The following is a 15749-nucleotide window of genomic DNA, read 5'->3' on the forward strand; positions in this document are numbered from 1 at the left end:
GTGTAATCTATCGCCCACCTAAGGTAGCCTGGATGGCGGTTATTGAGTCGTGTCTAACGGAAGTGTGTCAGGACTTTAGCGCTAAAATTATAATGGGGGATCTCAATGCGGATTTAGCTACTTCTTCGCCTGATTCACTTTATCTTAGGCGTCTCATTGAACTTGGCTCCCTTTTTAATGTGCCGTATGAATCTACTCATTTTACAGCGAGCTCTCAATCATGGCTTGATGTATGTTTAACTAATTCATCCGACTCTGTGAGGTTCTGGTTCCAGCGATCGGTCTCTTTTCTCTCAATGCATGATCTTATTGGCATTTCTTACTTGACTGCGGCGCAGGTGCGGAAGCCTGAAAATGAATGTAAAGTCAGAAGATGGGCCAATCTTGATCCTGGTGCATTGAATGATTTTATCGCTGGTCTTCGCATTCAGGACTGTTTGCGTGATGCTGACCTGGATGCCGCGGTGCAATTCACTTCCGACAAACTACTATCCACTCTGGATACTCTTGCCCCGCGAATGACGGTACAGTGTCGCAGGCCAGCTGTCCCCTGGATTACGCCTGCCATTAGGGAGCTGATCTCTACTCGCAACAAAATGCGTCTTAAAATACGCCGCTCAGCTTGCCCCTCAGTCACTCTATGGTCGGATTTTCGTGAATTACGTGGTCGTGTTAGAAGGGAGATCTTGCGGTCCAGGGACAGATACTGTCTGGAGGTTATTGCTTCAATTGATAATCCGCGTTTACTCTGGTCCACTCTGCGTAGACTTAATATTGTCCCTGCCCGTAAATGTTCCTCACGGCCACCATTCACCCCCGACGTGCTCAACTCTTCTTTCCAGCTGGCTTTTCTCCATCCTATGCCTGCTGAATCTCCTAACAATGGACTATTGCCGGTAAATTCTAATTATGGGGAACTCATTTACGACTCGCGACCCCTGGAGGACCTCTTTTACTTTCGTTACGTAGATACGCAACAATTCTTAAAGTGTTTCAGGTTTCAGGACACTTGCGTTTCGGGTGCCGATCTGCTGCCTGGTCGCTTTCTTCGTCTTTGCTCTTCGGCTATTAGCTCGGTGGCTATTGAACTGTTTAATTGGTCTCTTACTAGCTCCTACTTTCCAGCTGCATGGAGGCGGGTTATAGTCACCCCAGTGCCGAAAAATAATGCACCGGTCACTCCAGCTGATTATCGGCCTATCTCCCTCCTCTGTGAGCTCTCTAAAGTGCTTGAGCGTATTGTGCATGCGGATATTCTGAGTTATCTCCGGCGTATTGGGTATACGGATGAAACTCAGTTCGGTTTTACGGTGGGTGGGTCTACGCAAACGGCACTTATAAAAGTCGTCGATGATGTTCGGCGTGGTATTGATGAGCGCAAATTGACTTTCTTGGTGCTTTTTGATTTTTCAAAGGCCTTCGATACGGTTGACCATTGTATCATGATGAAGAAACTCTCCGCTATCGGTTTCTCTTCTCCGGTATTGCAATGGATTGAGTCTTATCTCAATGGTCGTGTACAGGCGGTTCGTATAGGTGACTCTCTCTCGAGCTGGCAGCAGGTCCCTGCTGGGGTGCCGCAGGGCTCCATTCTTGGCCCTCTCCTCTTTCTCCTCTATACTGCTGATGTTGCTTCAGTTTTTCGGCACTGTTCCCTTGTCCGGTATGCGGATGATGTTCAGGCCTATGCTCACTCTCTTCCTGATCCTACATCTATAGCTAATTGTGTGGAGGAAATCAATGGGGATATTGAGAGGTTTGTTGCCTGGGCAGGGACGAATAAACTGAGGCTTAATCCAACTAAGACGCATCTTATTATCTTTGGATCAGGAACCTACATCAATGCTCTGAAACTGGATCTTCTTCCGCCTGTTCTTGTAAATGGTGTTACTGTTGGACCCTCTCAGTCCGTGAAGAGTCTGGGTGTCGTTCTTACGCCGGCACTGAACTGGCGTGATACTGTCACAGCTACGTGTGCCAAAATCTATAAAAGCTTGTACCAATTGCGTGCAGGCAGGGATGGTCTCTCTCTACAGCTTCGTTACAACTTGGTTTCCTCACTTATTTTTCCCTTAGTTGATTACTGTTCAGCTTTGCTCACAGATATCACGGGTGAAGAGAATTGTAGGCTGGACAGGGCCGTTAATGCTTGCGTTCGATATGTTTATGGTGCGCGGCGCTCTGAGCACATCACACCTTATTATAGGAAAGCGGGGTGGATGAGTGTGGGTGTTCGTCGCCAGTACTTTATTGGCCTTTTGATGTACAAGGCTGTCATTGGGCGTGAGCCACTGTACCTTGCCCGGCAGATAAAATTTGTTGGGCAGAATATCTTACGTACTGCCCCCATCCGTGGCAGACACAAGCTTGACCTAGTGCCCCCTTGTTGTCGCACTTCTAGGTATCAAAAGTCCTTTATTGTATCGGGGGTTTATCTTTGGAATTCCCTGCCTGGTTCGGTGCGTGAATCGGGCTCAATGACTGCTTTTAAGCGTGCGTTGCGTGAGCATCTCATGAGTGACTCACTTTGACTGATTTGTAGCGGTTTATTTATTTATTTGCTTCTTCTAGTCGTCTTTTCAATATCTATTTTTGTTCATATTATATTTTATATCTTTTTGTTTGAGAGAGCGGGTATTGCGCACACAACGGGTTCTCTTTCGTTGATACTGTACGCGGTGTTAAGTTTGTCATTATCTTTATGTTTTGTACCACTTTATATAAGGAGTTTCTGCTCCAGTATAATAATAAATCTATCTATCTATCTATCTATCTATCTCTCTCTCTCTGTTTCTCTGTTTCTCTGTTTCTCTGTTTCTCTGTTTCTGTCTCTGTCTCTAATGTCACTGTAGGAGAGATCCAACTATGCTATATTGTCTTATCCTTATCTCCTTAACTTTGACAAAGCATCGACTGACCTTGGAAATCCATCACAAGAGCTGCATATAAAAAGAGTTCGAACTCTCTAGCCCTGTCAATACTTCCTCAATAGTTCCTCAAACAGTAGTTTATAATAACGAAGTAAAATAATGAGTGAATCTAATGCACATTCACGAGAACTAACTAGGCTACGTGTAGCCAGATATAGGGAACGCATGCGGGAAGGACAGGAGATAGCAGCAGAAAATGTACCAGTTGCTCATATTTCTGGATCCTTTGACTTTAATATCGATTATGAATTAGATGAAATCATTGAATTAAATATCAGCGATGATGAGATCGAGGCAATGGAAACTGAAACTGAAGAAAATGTCGAAGAAATCGATCATTTTAATGAAAGTATGTCTACGTACAGTGAAGAGGAGGATAATTTACGGTTTCTGGAAGAAATGTTGAGCGATAATGAGTCAGAAAGTGAAAATGAATTGGATGAAATAGAAGAGCTACGACAGTGGGCACTAACATCAAAAATTTCACATACTCATTTAGATTCACTTCTCAAAATTCTTAGAAGAAAACTTTTGCCTAAGTTACCTGCCTCTTCCAAAACCTTTCTGAAAACTTCTTGGACAGAAATGAATATTGAAGTATATGATAACGACAACGAATTTATTTATTTCGGAGTAGCTAGCCATTTACGCAAGATAATAAATTCAACACTGCATACAAATGGCAAAATATTTTTGCTCATTCACGTCGATGGCACCTCACCGTATAATTCCAGCAATAAACAATTTTGGGCTATTTTAGGAAAGGTTTTCTATCAACCGGACATTTATAAAGTTTTCCTAATTGCCTTGTATTGTGGTGTTAGAAAACCACAGAATATTAATCATTTCTTTGAACGTTTTATCAATGAAATAAATAGCATTTCACGTGAAAAACTTCAAATAAACGATAAAAATTTTGAAGTAGTGATTAAATCATTTGTTTGCGATAGGCCTGCACGTTCTTTTGTCAAATCTATAAAGAACCATGGTGCCAAACTAGCTTGTGAACGGTGTGTTGTGGAAGGAAGAAGGGTTGAACGGCGTACAGTTTATCTTTCTACAAATGGTGTAGAAAGGACAGATGAATCATTTCGCTTGCAAACAGACAGATTACATCATGATGGCATTTCACCATTAATAAACATTAGTCCTAAAATTGATATGATTAAAGATTTTATATTAGAGCCAATGCATCTGTTGTGGTTGGGCATTATGAAAAAGTTTTTAGTTGACATCTGGATAAACGGTGACACAACAACAAGATTCGGTCAAAATAAAAAAAAAAAACTTTAAAATTGCTTACTTTTATTGAAAAATCAAATACCAATTGAATTCCAACGTTCTACTGCTTCATTAGCAGATGTAAATAAGTGGAAAGCAACTCAATTTCGCTTTTTTGCGCTATATGCAGGTCCAGTTCTTTTAAAGCAATGTTTAGCTAAAAATCTTTATAAACATTTCCTACTTTTTCATGTAGCCTGTAGAATTTTACATTCTGATGAATTTGTTATAAAACTTAATAATAAAGCAAAGTTATTTCTTCATCTATTTGTAAAACTGAGTGAAAAATTGTACGGAAAGAGAAACCAGGTATTAAACGTTCATAGTTTGCAGCATATTGCCGACGATGTTGTTAATATGGGATGTAGCCTTAATGATATAAATGCCTTCCCATTTGAAAGCTTTTTAGAGAAGTTAAAAAAAATGTTGCGAACAGGATACCGTCCATTACAACAAATATGTCGACGATTATCTGAAGAAATGTTGGCTGACATACAAAAAGTTGCATTACCCAAATCTATTGAAATTTTGCGCCAATCACCAGCAGATCCTTCTGGAAAAATCCGTATAAAAAAACTCCGTTATAATAAGTCTGTTTTGACAACAAAACAACTAAATAACTCTGTTTTACTAAGTAATGGTGTTATTGTAGAAATTAATGATATGGTACTATATCCAAATGAACAAGCAATAAGAATATGCGGTAAATCGCTACAAGTGGTGAAACCAATTTACACATATCCAATAAATTCTAAAACATTTAGCATGTTCCGTGTATCAAAAAGTAAAGCTGCAGATATTAATTTTTTATTGACAGATGTGCGCAATAAAATGATTACTTTTGATATAAGTAATGATTTGGAAGAAAAGGTGTATACAATGCCTGCGTTGCATATGGAAGAGAAATAAATTAAAAAGTTTATTTTTTCAAAAATAAATATATGCTTTCATTATATTATCTATAATAGTTATTTTAAAGTAAATGAAAGTAAATAATACAATGCTAAGAAGGTTGGACGTAATAATTCGTTCATTTGTATACCTAGTCACTAATGCATTCCATGCTGTTAAGTAACTATCGTTACTGGCGGCTAAGGATCGATTTACTGAGCTAGCTTCTCCTTGAAGACATGCCTTTAAATAATGAAACCTTTGAACACCTGGTAATGTCGAATTTTCGTGAATCATTGATTTGAAAGAGTCATAGAAGGTTGACCACTCAGAATAATCACCACTAAACTTGGGTAAATCTAACTTAGGAAGTTTCAACGAGGGAGCATGGGTCCGCCCTGCAGTGACAGGAGCGACTTGCTCACCGCTCAAATTCTCGATTTGCTCTAAAATGTATTCTTCCGCAGTCAAATACGCCGTCATAGCTCGCTCATAAGTATTCTGCGTCGTATAATTAAACTGTTGCAAATCCTTTTCCGATAAATGATTAGTGATCGTCACATGATTCGTTTGTATTTTCGCGAGAATTTCCTTGGCACTAGCCAGACGACCATTTAAATAAGGGACGGTAAAATTACCTATACCACGCTTTTTGGTGTTGACCAGTAGCCGTTCTAATTCTGAGCAATAAAGACTAACGTGACCTGCGCACATGAGTATTTCCTCATGCGTTACCATTTTGCCACCAGAGACACTCCCCCAGTCACCTCGAAGAATCACCAATCAAAATTCAACTCAATTGAATATGTACCGGTTATATCCGGCTCGAAGGACCAGAAATTTGTTTGAAAGTTGATTGGGTGATATCCGCAAGGAGGTCTAGAAAGGAAGGCTCCAGGGTGACAAAAACAACGCCCAGGAAATCTGGTAAAATCAGTTTATTTGATTTGAAAAAAAATACAAAAGAATCAAAAAGTGCTCCAAAGGAGGCTGAGCCGCAAATTGATAATCCACCCAAAGTTACAACTACGAAATCCCAACCCTGTGGTCCCCAGGTCCCCGGACAGGATTCCCCGTACCTGAGACTCCCAGGCAACGAAGATAGAGAGAAAGGAAGACGATTTCTTGGAGCCCAAGAAATCGACAATGGAGCAGAAATGCGTACTAAGAGACTTAGTGGCGTCGCAGGAAGGGAGGAATGGCTAAACTGCTAATCATACAAAAGTTTGATAGAGTCTAGAGCCTAGACTGACTGAAACGAGCCGCAATTATCACGGAACTATTGGGTATTGATATGTACAACAGACCCAAATAATAACAGCGAGAGAGAGTTCTACGCCGTGGGCCACCTATCGGCCTCTGTTGGAGGTAGGATCAAGAGAGACAGAGTGTGAGCGGGAGCGAGACGGCCTGAGAGTCCCAGACCGCTCGTACCTACACTCCGATCTCCAACAATGTCTCAAAAAAGACATAGAAAACCATAACCCAATATCCAACACTTCTATCAATAAAAAAAACAAAGCAGAACGGTCAAAACTAAAAAAAAGAGATGTTAGAGACTTTCAAAAAGCTCACAACCAAAAACCCTATTGAATGCTCACCTGATATTAAAATATACCCAAAACCACTTATCAAATCAGAGTTTCCCTCCATACTAAGCCATATCCAAACCTCATCTTATACTCCAGCATCAACAAATCAACCAGAACTTCACACATAGACACCTAGATCCCATGACAGTCAACATAGCAATCTGAAACCCCAGAAGTATCAAATACAAAAAATACTCCTTATTACATCTAACCAATAAATATTACTGTGATATTGTGTGCTTGACAGAGACATGGCTGGACAACGACGAACCTTTCTACCTATCAGGATATAATATACACAGAAAAGATAGAAGCAACAAGGGCGAAGGCATTGCAATCCTATTGAAAAACAGCCTGTTACCGTACGCCATCCCCAATGAAATATCCAATAATCCCATCAACGAGCTCAACATCACAAAAATAAAAATCAATAACAACAGCTTATATATCATTCTCATATACAATCCTCCGTCTAATACCATAGACGAAACTCAATGGGACAACCTTTTAAAAAGAATTTACGAGTTAACCAAACAGAACAAAATCTTCATAATTTTAGGAGATATCAACTGTCAACATAACTCATGGGGATGCTCAAACAACAATCATAATGGGAAAATTCTCTTCAAAGTCATCATCAAACATAATCTTCTCATCATTAATAAAAACAAGTCCACTCTGAACTCTTTAATAGACAAAATCAGCATTCCAGACATAGCCATCATACCCAAATATGCTCCATTCAACATAAGCTTTGAAATCGACAACAGCAATTATGACAGCGACCATTTCCCACTCATAATAAAAATCGATTTCAAATATAACCATATCTCCATCCAAAAGAGAAACAAGATAAACAACAAGAAATTCAACTCACAAGCATTCAACTACAACCTCGCTAATCTAAGTAAAAACCGCAATATCTCACAAGATAACTACCTAAACGAATATAATTCCATAATATCAAACATTGAGGAAAGCCTGATACTAGCTAATGGCATTACCAGGGATAGAATTAATAATTCAACAGAGCTACTCAAACACAAATCCAAAAACTTAATTCCCAAAATATGGTGGGACAACGATTGCTCAGCAGCCAGACATAATAAGAACCTGGCATAGAAAACCTATTTACTCAACACCACACAAGATAATCTAGACAATTTCAACAAGCTGGACAAAATATTCAAATCCACAATCAAGGAAAAAAAAATAAAAATTTTAACGAATTTATAATTAAAATCAATTACAAATCCAACATTAGAGAAATGTGGGATAAAGTAAAAATAATAAAATATTCAAAATATCTAGGCAACATCAACAAAATTGGAATCGCAACCGAAGAATCTATCAACAAAGTCATTTCCAACCTTACCCCAGCAACAGCCAACCCACTTCCAACATTCACAAACAATCCCACAACCAATATAAAACCATATGATACCTCCCCATTCACGATAGAAGAACTAAATAATATTATCAACAATTCCAAATCTTCCTCATCACCTGGACCTGACATAATAGATAACAAAATTATCAAATTACCGCCCATACACATTAAAGAGAGTATATTAAGGATTTTCAACCTTATAGCAGAAACAGGCATTTTCCCCTGTAGAGAAAATGTTTGGTTCTCCACACTTGCTTTCTCCTTGACGGTGAAGGTACACCGTGTTATCCTCAATGTGTTTTAATAATTAGAGATTATTTCTTCTTGTACTGGTATATTTCACGTTTCTTACAATGATTATGCTATAAGTCTTAAGGTTACAATTTAAGTTTTGTGAAATGTGTTTCATCTACTCTATGGAACTAGTGGTACTTCTCCCGATAGCTATTTGTCTCCTAGCATAGGCCCATGGCAGGTTATGGAGGGGGCAACATCGCTCTGCTACATGCGCGATAAGATTATCATCCAACATAACGCCGCCCACCTTGAAATATCCTTATTTCAACCTGAAACATTATCTAAGAACCGAGGCTTACTAGGATCCTTCCATCGGTAAGGGACACAATTTGACTGCTGGTCTTTTAATCTTCCCCTTGTTCGTAAGTATGGTAGCTACCCTGACTATTCCATCACTCGCGAGATGAACCGCCTGAATTCTGCCCAATGACCATTGCAATGGCGGCAAGTTATCTTCTTTAACCAAAACCATCATATTCGGCTTTAGCTTTAAGCCTTCCTTCGTTCCCTTAGCTCGTACTTGCAGTTGATTAAGGTACTCAAAACTCCAACGCTTCCAAAACGTTTGGTACAGCTGTTGCAAACGCTGAAAGCGATCCAATCTTCCTTCCTTTATCTCGGTAACATCCCAATCAGGCAAGGCCTTGAGAGGTTGGCCGATTAAGAAATGTCCAGGCGTCGAAGCCCTCATGTCTCTCGGATCATTGGATAATGGACAAATAGGCCTGGAATTTAACCAAGCTTCTACCTCTGTTAATACAGTGCTGATCTCCTCAAAAGTTAAATTCGCACGACCTATCATAATCTTCAATTGATATTTTACAGATTTTACAGCCCTCTCCCATAAGCCCCCGAAATGTTGTGCATGAGGTGGTATGAAGGTCCATTCGATTAATTTATTATTTAACGATTTTTTTATCTCGTGTACAGTATTGCTTTCTGTGAGTAAAGATCCGAGCTCAGCCAGCTCATTTCTTGCGCCTATAAAATTACTGCCGTTATCCGAGTATATATGCCTACATAAGTCTCTTCGACTAATAAATCGGTGTAAACAGTTCAAAAAGGATTGCGCGGTCATATCGCCGGCTAGCTCTATGTGTATTGCCTTTGTACTAAAACAAATAAAAATACATAGGTAGGATTTTACCAAGTTCCGATTTCTTAGTTTGCCATCCTTAATAAAAATTGGACCTGCATAATCCACACTACAAGTTTCAAACGCTCTGGCTGGTGTTACTCGGTCACCTGGCAGATTACCCATAGGGGGGTTAAACGCACTAGGTTTAGCCTCAAAACAGCACATGCACTTATTAATCAATTTTTTGACTGCACTTCTACCGTGTATAGGCCAGTATTTCTGTCTTAATGTATTCAGGACGACCATAACCCCGGCATGATTTAACCTGACATGTTCGTTCATGATAAGTAGACTAGTAAAATTATGTTTTTTAGGTAATAATACAGGGAACGTAGCATCATAATATAAATTTGCGTGTTTTAGACGTCCGCCCACCCTGAGCAGACCGTTTTTGTCTATAAAGGGGTTTAGATTCTTAATACTACTATTTATGGCGACATGCGCTTTCTTCCTTAAGCTCTCCAATTCTTGACTAAATTCGTTCGATTGTATAACCTTGATCATCAGGTAAGTAGCTTCCTCCAACTCTCTGGGTGACAGGTACTCGTCGAATACACGTTCTGTGTGATTCCTTAAATTATGATAAAATCTTAATATCCATGCGGTTATTCTTCGTAATTTACTAAAACTGGAGTATCTTTCAAAAAGGTTAAATGCATTTGATGTGGTAGCCAATGCTGACAACCTTTCAACCGTCTTCCTTTCAGGCAATTCCCCTCGCAACTGTTGAGGCCTTTCGGTTGGCCAATCCGCGGATTCCTTTAACAGCCAGGTCGGGCCACACCACCATATAGTATTGCCCTTAATTTGATCAGGATATGCACCTCTGGACAATAAATCCGCTGGGTTCTCCTTAGATAGCACGTGATGCCATGACCCAACGTGCGTAAGCTCCTGTATTCTTGCTATTCAGTTCGCAACGAATGTTTTCCATGCGTTTGCTGGTTTCACCAGCCACGCGAGGACTATTTGCGAATCTGTCCAATAGTGTTCCTCGTGGTCAGGCAGATTCAACGATAATTTAACCTTATGCATTAGTTCAGCCAGCAAAAGTGCTTCGCAAAGCTCTAACCTTGGTAAACTCTGACATTTTATCGGTGACACTTTCGATTTAGAGCATACCAATCTATTGTTTCTTTCTTCGGAGCTATGGGTACGGAGGTAGATGCATGCTCCGTAAGCGACTTCAGATGAGTCACAAAACCCGTGCAAAGACCAGTGGACCCAATCTTGAATGATAATGCACCTTGGCACACGTAGTTCATCGATTCCTGGCAACTTATCGACAAAAATTTGCCACGCCGAAAATATGAATGGCGGCACGATCTCATCCCAATCCAGACTCAATTGCCACATCCTCTGCATCAAGATTTTCGCCTTTATTATTATAGGACTCAGTAGCAGTGAAGCCAGACTGGGTCTAAAATGCTTCCCCACTCTGCCTCCATAGGCGCACTAACACGTAGAGCTACTGAAGCATCCGTGAAAGCATCCCACTTCTGCCTCCTCGAACGTTGCACGCATACCATTACTGCAGTACAGTTTTGGCCATTAATCTTGCGCCGGGCGAGGGGTAACATGCAAAGGGGGGCAAAGGGTTATCTAGGGAATTCTTGTCGGTACGGTAAATTTCTACCATTTCTCGCTGTCAAAGCTCTACCAAATTTGAACCTGTTCTTGTAATTATAAAGAAGAGTGATAATTTAAGAACGTAAATGATGAAAAGAAAAAGGAGATCATTTTAAAAAATAACAGGGAGAAAAAGGATCTCAGATGAGTATTCCGTAATATAAAGAATTACCAAATTTTTTATATTTTAAGATGATACTTTGTGGTTTTTTCATTTTTGTTACAGGTCAAGTCCTATTTTTGAAGACCTGTCATCAAATAAAATAATTATTTATTTTCATTGAATAAGATAGCACTAATTATTGTTCTTTCTTGTGTGACGCTGTCATCTCAATACTTGGAAATAAATGTAAAATAATATTGGTTTGTAGTTGAGGAAAAAAATTGTTATTATTAATTGACAAAGATTTAATGTAATTTATTTATGGTTTTTATAATAATTATATATAGTTTTAGCCAAATTAAAATAGTAAAAATTCATATGTTAATATTCTATTATGTCAGATGATATATGTTACAAATGATATTGTTATCTGTAAATGTTTTAAATTACTAATAAAATTTTAATTATTCTTATACCATATAAGTTATAACTATTGGTTGCATTGAAATTCTTTAATTGGCAAGGAGAGTGCACAAAACAAATGTAGACTTCTGATTGATTCGCCAACTTCTCATTCTGCCTAATTAAAATTTGAGTGCCTATTTGCTCATCTTTAATATAATGAGCAACATGACAATGGATTCAAGTTTAATACAGTCATCTGCGGACAGTCCTTGCTAATATGTTAAAGTGAAATTAATGTCAAATACTATAGACAAAAACTGAAATGGATCTTCATTCGTTACATCAATTTTTTGCCATTTTTCTTCTTCAATTATTTCTTCTTCTTTATTATTTTAATATTCTTTCTTTTGTTGCTGAATCTTAAATATTCTTTTTCACAATGTTTTTTAATTCATCGATTAGCAATAAATACATACACCTACAGCTGTTCAGTGATATTTTCTGAACATCTTACTTTCCATAATCCAGTAGCCTCTCCTCTTTGAATTAATGTTTCATTATTATTTAGTATATATTACAATTTTATTTTTTAAATAAACAGAATACTTTTTAAAGTGTTTGAGCAATAGAACAAAAGACAATCCAATAGACTATTATTTTTATTATCAAGAAACAAATGACTAACCATTGCGGTTGTTATTTGTTTTATTGTTTAAGTGCTTCAAAAGTGTTTGTTACAAAGCAAATTTGCAATATGTCTAATATGAATGACAAATTAATTAAAAGAGGAGAGGCTTTAGGTATGTGGAAGTCAGGAAGAAGCTCAGATGACATTGCTGAAGAGCTACAGGTCAATAAATCCACTATTAATCGCTGGATTAAAACCTATAGTGTGGAAGGATATGCAGGCTTAGCAGATCAAAGAACGAATAATAAGAGGCCAAGAAAAACGACAGAAATTGAAAATAGACAAATCGTCAGTCTTATGAATGAAAATCCTTTTCAATCATCATGCAGCATATTAAGTGAATTGGATGTAAATATATCTTCAAGAACTGTACGCAGAAGGCTACACGAAGCTGGAGTACATTGCCATCCTGCTGCACATAAAATCAAATTATCTCCAGAACATAGGCAGCAAAGAATCGGATTTGCTTTAGAATATCTCAGTAAAGATGATGACTTTTGGGATAATGTAATCTGGAGTGACGAAAAGGTATTCCAGTCCTCTGAAGATGGAAGGATTCATGTTTGGCGCCCGGATGGAACAAGATACGAAGATCAATATGTTCTACCTACAAACAGAAGCAACAGGATAAGTGTTGCGTATTGGGGGTGGATATCAAAGCATGGAGTAGGAGAAATAGTTGAAGTTGATACAAAAATGAACTCAGCCTTTTATACGAGTCTTCTGGAAAATTCCATGATCCCCAGTGTCCGAAGAAGATATCCTGAGCAAGAGATGCCTATTATCAAATTTATCCAGGATAATTCGAGTGTCCACACCTCAAGAGTCACAAGACAGTGGTTTAGTGACCATCCGTGCATTGATGCAATTAATTGGCCTGCAAAATCTCCAGATCTCAATATCATTGAGAATATTTGGGGCATCATTGTCAAACGCTGGAGACCGGAACAAGAAAGAACAAAAGAGGCACTTAAGTTCCATGTAAGAAGAATGTGGGAGGAGTTGGCAAATGAACCTGATATTTGCAAAAATCTTGTGCTCTCTGTCCCACACAGATTACATCAGGTAATACAAACTAATGGTTATGCACTCCGTTATTAAATTTTTGGTACTTTCTTACCTTCCATCCTATCTTTTATAATTCCTGATGGTGCAGGGGGTTTTAGTGGGTATATCTGGGGGTGGCGGCTTGGTTGAGGTTTTCTTTCTCAAGAAAATCAAAAAATCACTCCCCCCAGAGGAGTCTTGACCTTTAAAGGGGTCTTTCCACATAACTCTGATCTCCAAAGGTCAGAGTATGCGTAACAGCATTTCCTCATGCACGTTAATCTAAAAAAATAAAAAAAAAATATATATAGATAGAGCATCTCATAAAATAAAATTGCATCTGCCATTTTTTAAGAAGTTAACAAAAACGAAGATGAACATATAATTTCTACAAATTATATAAAACTAAATTACCTTCCAGTCTTGTCAAATAACATAATTTTACTTTTTTTTATAGGTGATTTTTATCACATTCAACAACATATTATAATGGCAGCATCACACAAGAATTAAAACATGATAAATTAGTACTTACTGATCCAAAGAATATATAATTAATTTATTTGATGACAAGTCTCCAAAAATAGGACTTGACCTGTAACAAAAATGAAAAAACCACAAAGCATCATCTTAAAATATAAAAAATTTGGCAATTCTTTATATTAAGCAATACTCATCTGAGATCCTTTTTCTTCCTGTTATTTTTTAAAATGTTCTTTTTTTTCTTTTCATCATTTACGTTCTTAAATTATCACTCTTCTTTATAATTACAAGAACAGGTTAAAATTTGGTAGAGCTTTGACAGCGAGAAATGGTAGAAATTTACCGTACCGACAAGAATTCCCTAGATAACCCTTTGCTCCCCTTTTCATGTTACCCCTCGCCCGGCGCAAGATTAATGGCCAAAACTGTACGTGCATGTTTCGGTCTCCTTCGTATAGCTCCGGTATATTTCGAGTACGAGAAAGAGAGGTATACTTTTCTCGGACCTCTCTTTCTCGCGCTCCACCTTCGTTCGTTTAGCCAACGAGTCTAAACGAGAGAAGCCGAGCTAGCCGAAGAAAATTATGAAATGTCTTATTCGCGGCCAGCTATGATAAAAGCTGACCACACGCTAAATGAGAATATAAAGATAAAATATTTATAAACAAACAGCTATTAACTTATTAGATTTTATAATAAATAAGGAAATGCGATGATATTACGTAACATTGGTCAATTTTCTTAAGACTCATATGTAACGTATTATTGTTAAAAATATTTTATTTTTTTAATTTATTATTTAATCTAGTAGGTTAATGGTAATAAAAAAAAAATTCATGACGAAAAAAAAAATTAAAAAAGTTTGCATGAATCTACGGGAATCGAACCCGAGTCCGCCTAAGTAGCAAGCAAGCGCCTTATCATCTGCGCTACGGGACGCAATTGTCAACCAAGAAGCTTAGTGGCCTGTTAGATCGATGGAAGCTTTCTCTATGAAATTCAATTTACAGAATAAAATATCTATTATAATCGTACATATATTTATTTCGCATGTCTTTTCCTAATGAAAAAAATATTTTTTTTGCATATTTCTAATCATTAATGACTTTAACAGCTGTAGCTTCAAAAAGTGACTCCAACATTACGAAGAATATTTTTGATGGCTGTGGAATTAAAAATAAGTAACCCAAGATTTGTATTTGGGATTTAATTTATTATTTCTATTGCAATCAATGTATTTTGAAATAGCTCATATATAGAAAAACGATTTATCGTTCTTGACAAGTAAACGCGCATGACTGACAGAGATGAGACGATGTAGCCAAACAAAGTATTTATATAGCATATATACTGTATTAAGAGGCTATCAGAATATAAAACTTACATATTGAGTAAGTACAACAGAGATAGCCTGTGTTATGCAGCGAACAGGTAAACTAAAGCGTGCGCTAGAGAGATAGCCCGCTATTTAAAGTGCGAGAAGAAGACAGACTGATAAACACACAACACTCGGGTAAATGCCGCAAAAACCAAAGGCTATTGAACCCAGAGTAATTGCTTCGAAATCAAACAGCTAATCTGTCAAATAGATCGAAAAATGTTTCCTTCTTCTCTAATATTCACATACGGAAGGAGAAAATCATTTTGACTTTTAACATAGCACAATTGAAAGTGACAATATTTCTTAAAGATATAAATGCATATATTGATGCTCTGTGGATATAATAAGTATTTATTTTAGCAGACACATAAACATCCACTGTTATTATCGGACAATCATTTTCTGATTACATCTGTATTGATATTTATTAACTCCTTTGTGTTTCAAAGTTAAAGGAGTAAATGCTTTAGTATCCGAAAGATACTTATATATGT

At 37.7% G+C, this 15749-nt stretch overlaps 2 protein-coding genes across 2 annotated transcripts; both read right to left on the bottom strand.

Moving 5' to 3' along the window:
* Nucleotides 1-5166: 5166 nt before the first annotated feature.
* Nucleotides 5167-5840, bottom strand: LOC136773782 (uncharacterized). The gene is made up of 2 exons (XM_066727693.1): nt 5254-5840; nt 5167-5170 (listed from the first exon to the last, which is right to left on the bottom strand). Exons 1-2 carry the CDS (start codon nt 5838-5840, stop codon nt 5167-5169), a joined length of 591 nt encoding a protein of 196 aa, XP_066583790.1.
* Nucleotides 5841-8679: 2839 nt separating this feature from the next.
* On the bottom strand, nt 8680-12177 carry LOC136773783 (uncharacterized). Its single transcript, XM_066727694.1, has 2 exons — nt 12171-12177; nt 8680-10424 (listed from the first exon to the last, which is right to left on the bottom strand). Exons 1-2 carry the CDS (start codon nt 12175-12177, stop codon nt 8680-8682), a joined length of 1752 nt encoding a protein of 583 aa, XP_066583791.1.
* Between the last annotated feature and the right edge of the window lie 3572 nt (nt 12178-15749).

This window comes from Prorops nasuta, unplaced genomic scaffold (genome assembly GCF_024137725.1).
Source record: "Prorops nasuta isolate Cenicafe-Biocafe unplaced genomic scaffold, Cenicafe_Pnas_1.2 PNAS00005, whole genome shotgun sequence".
Classification (NCBI taxonomy): Eukaryota; Metazoa; Arthropoda; class Insecta; order Hymenoptera; family Bethylidae; genus Prorops; species Prorops nasuta.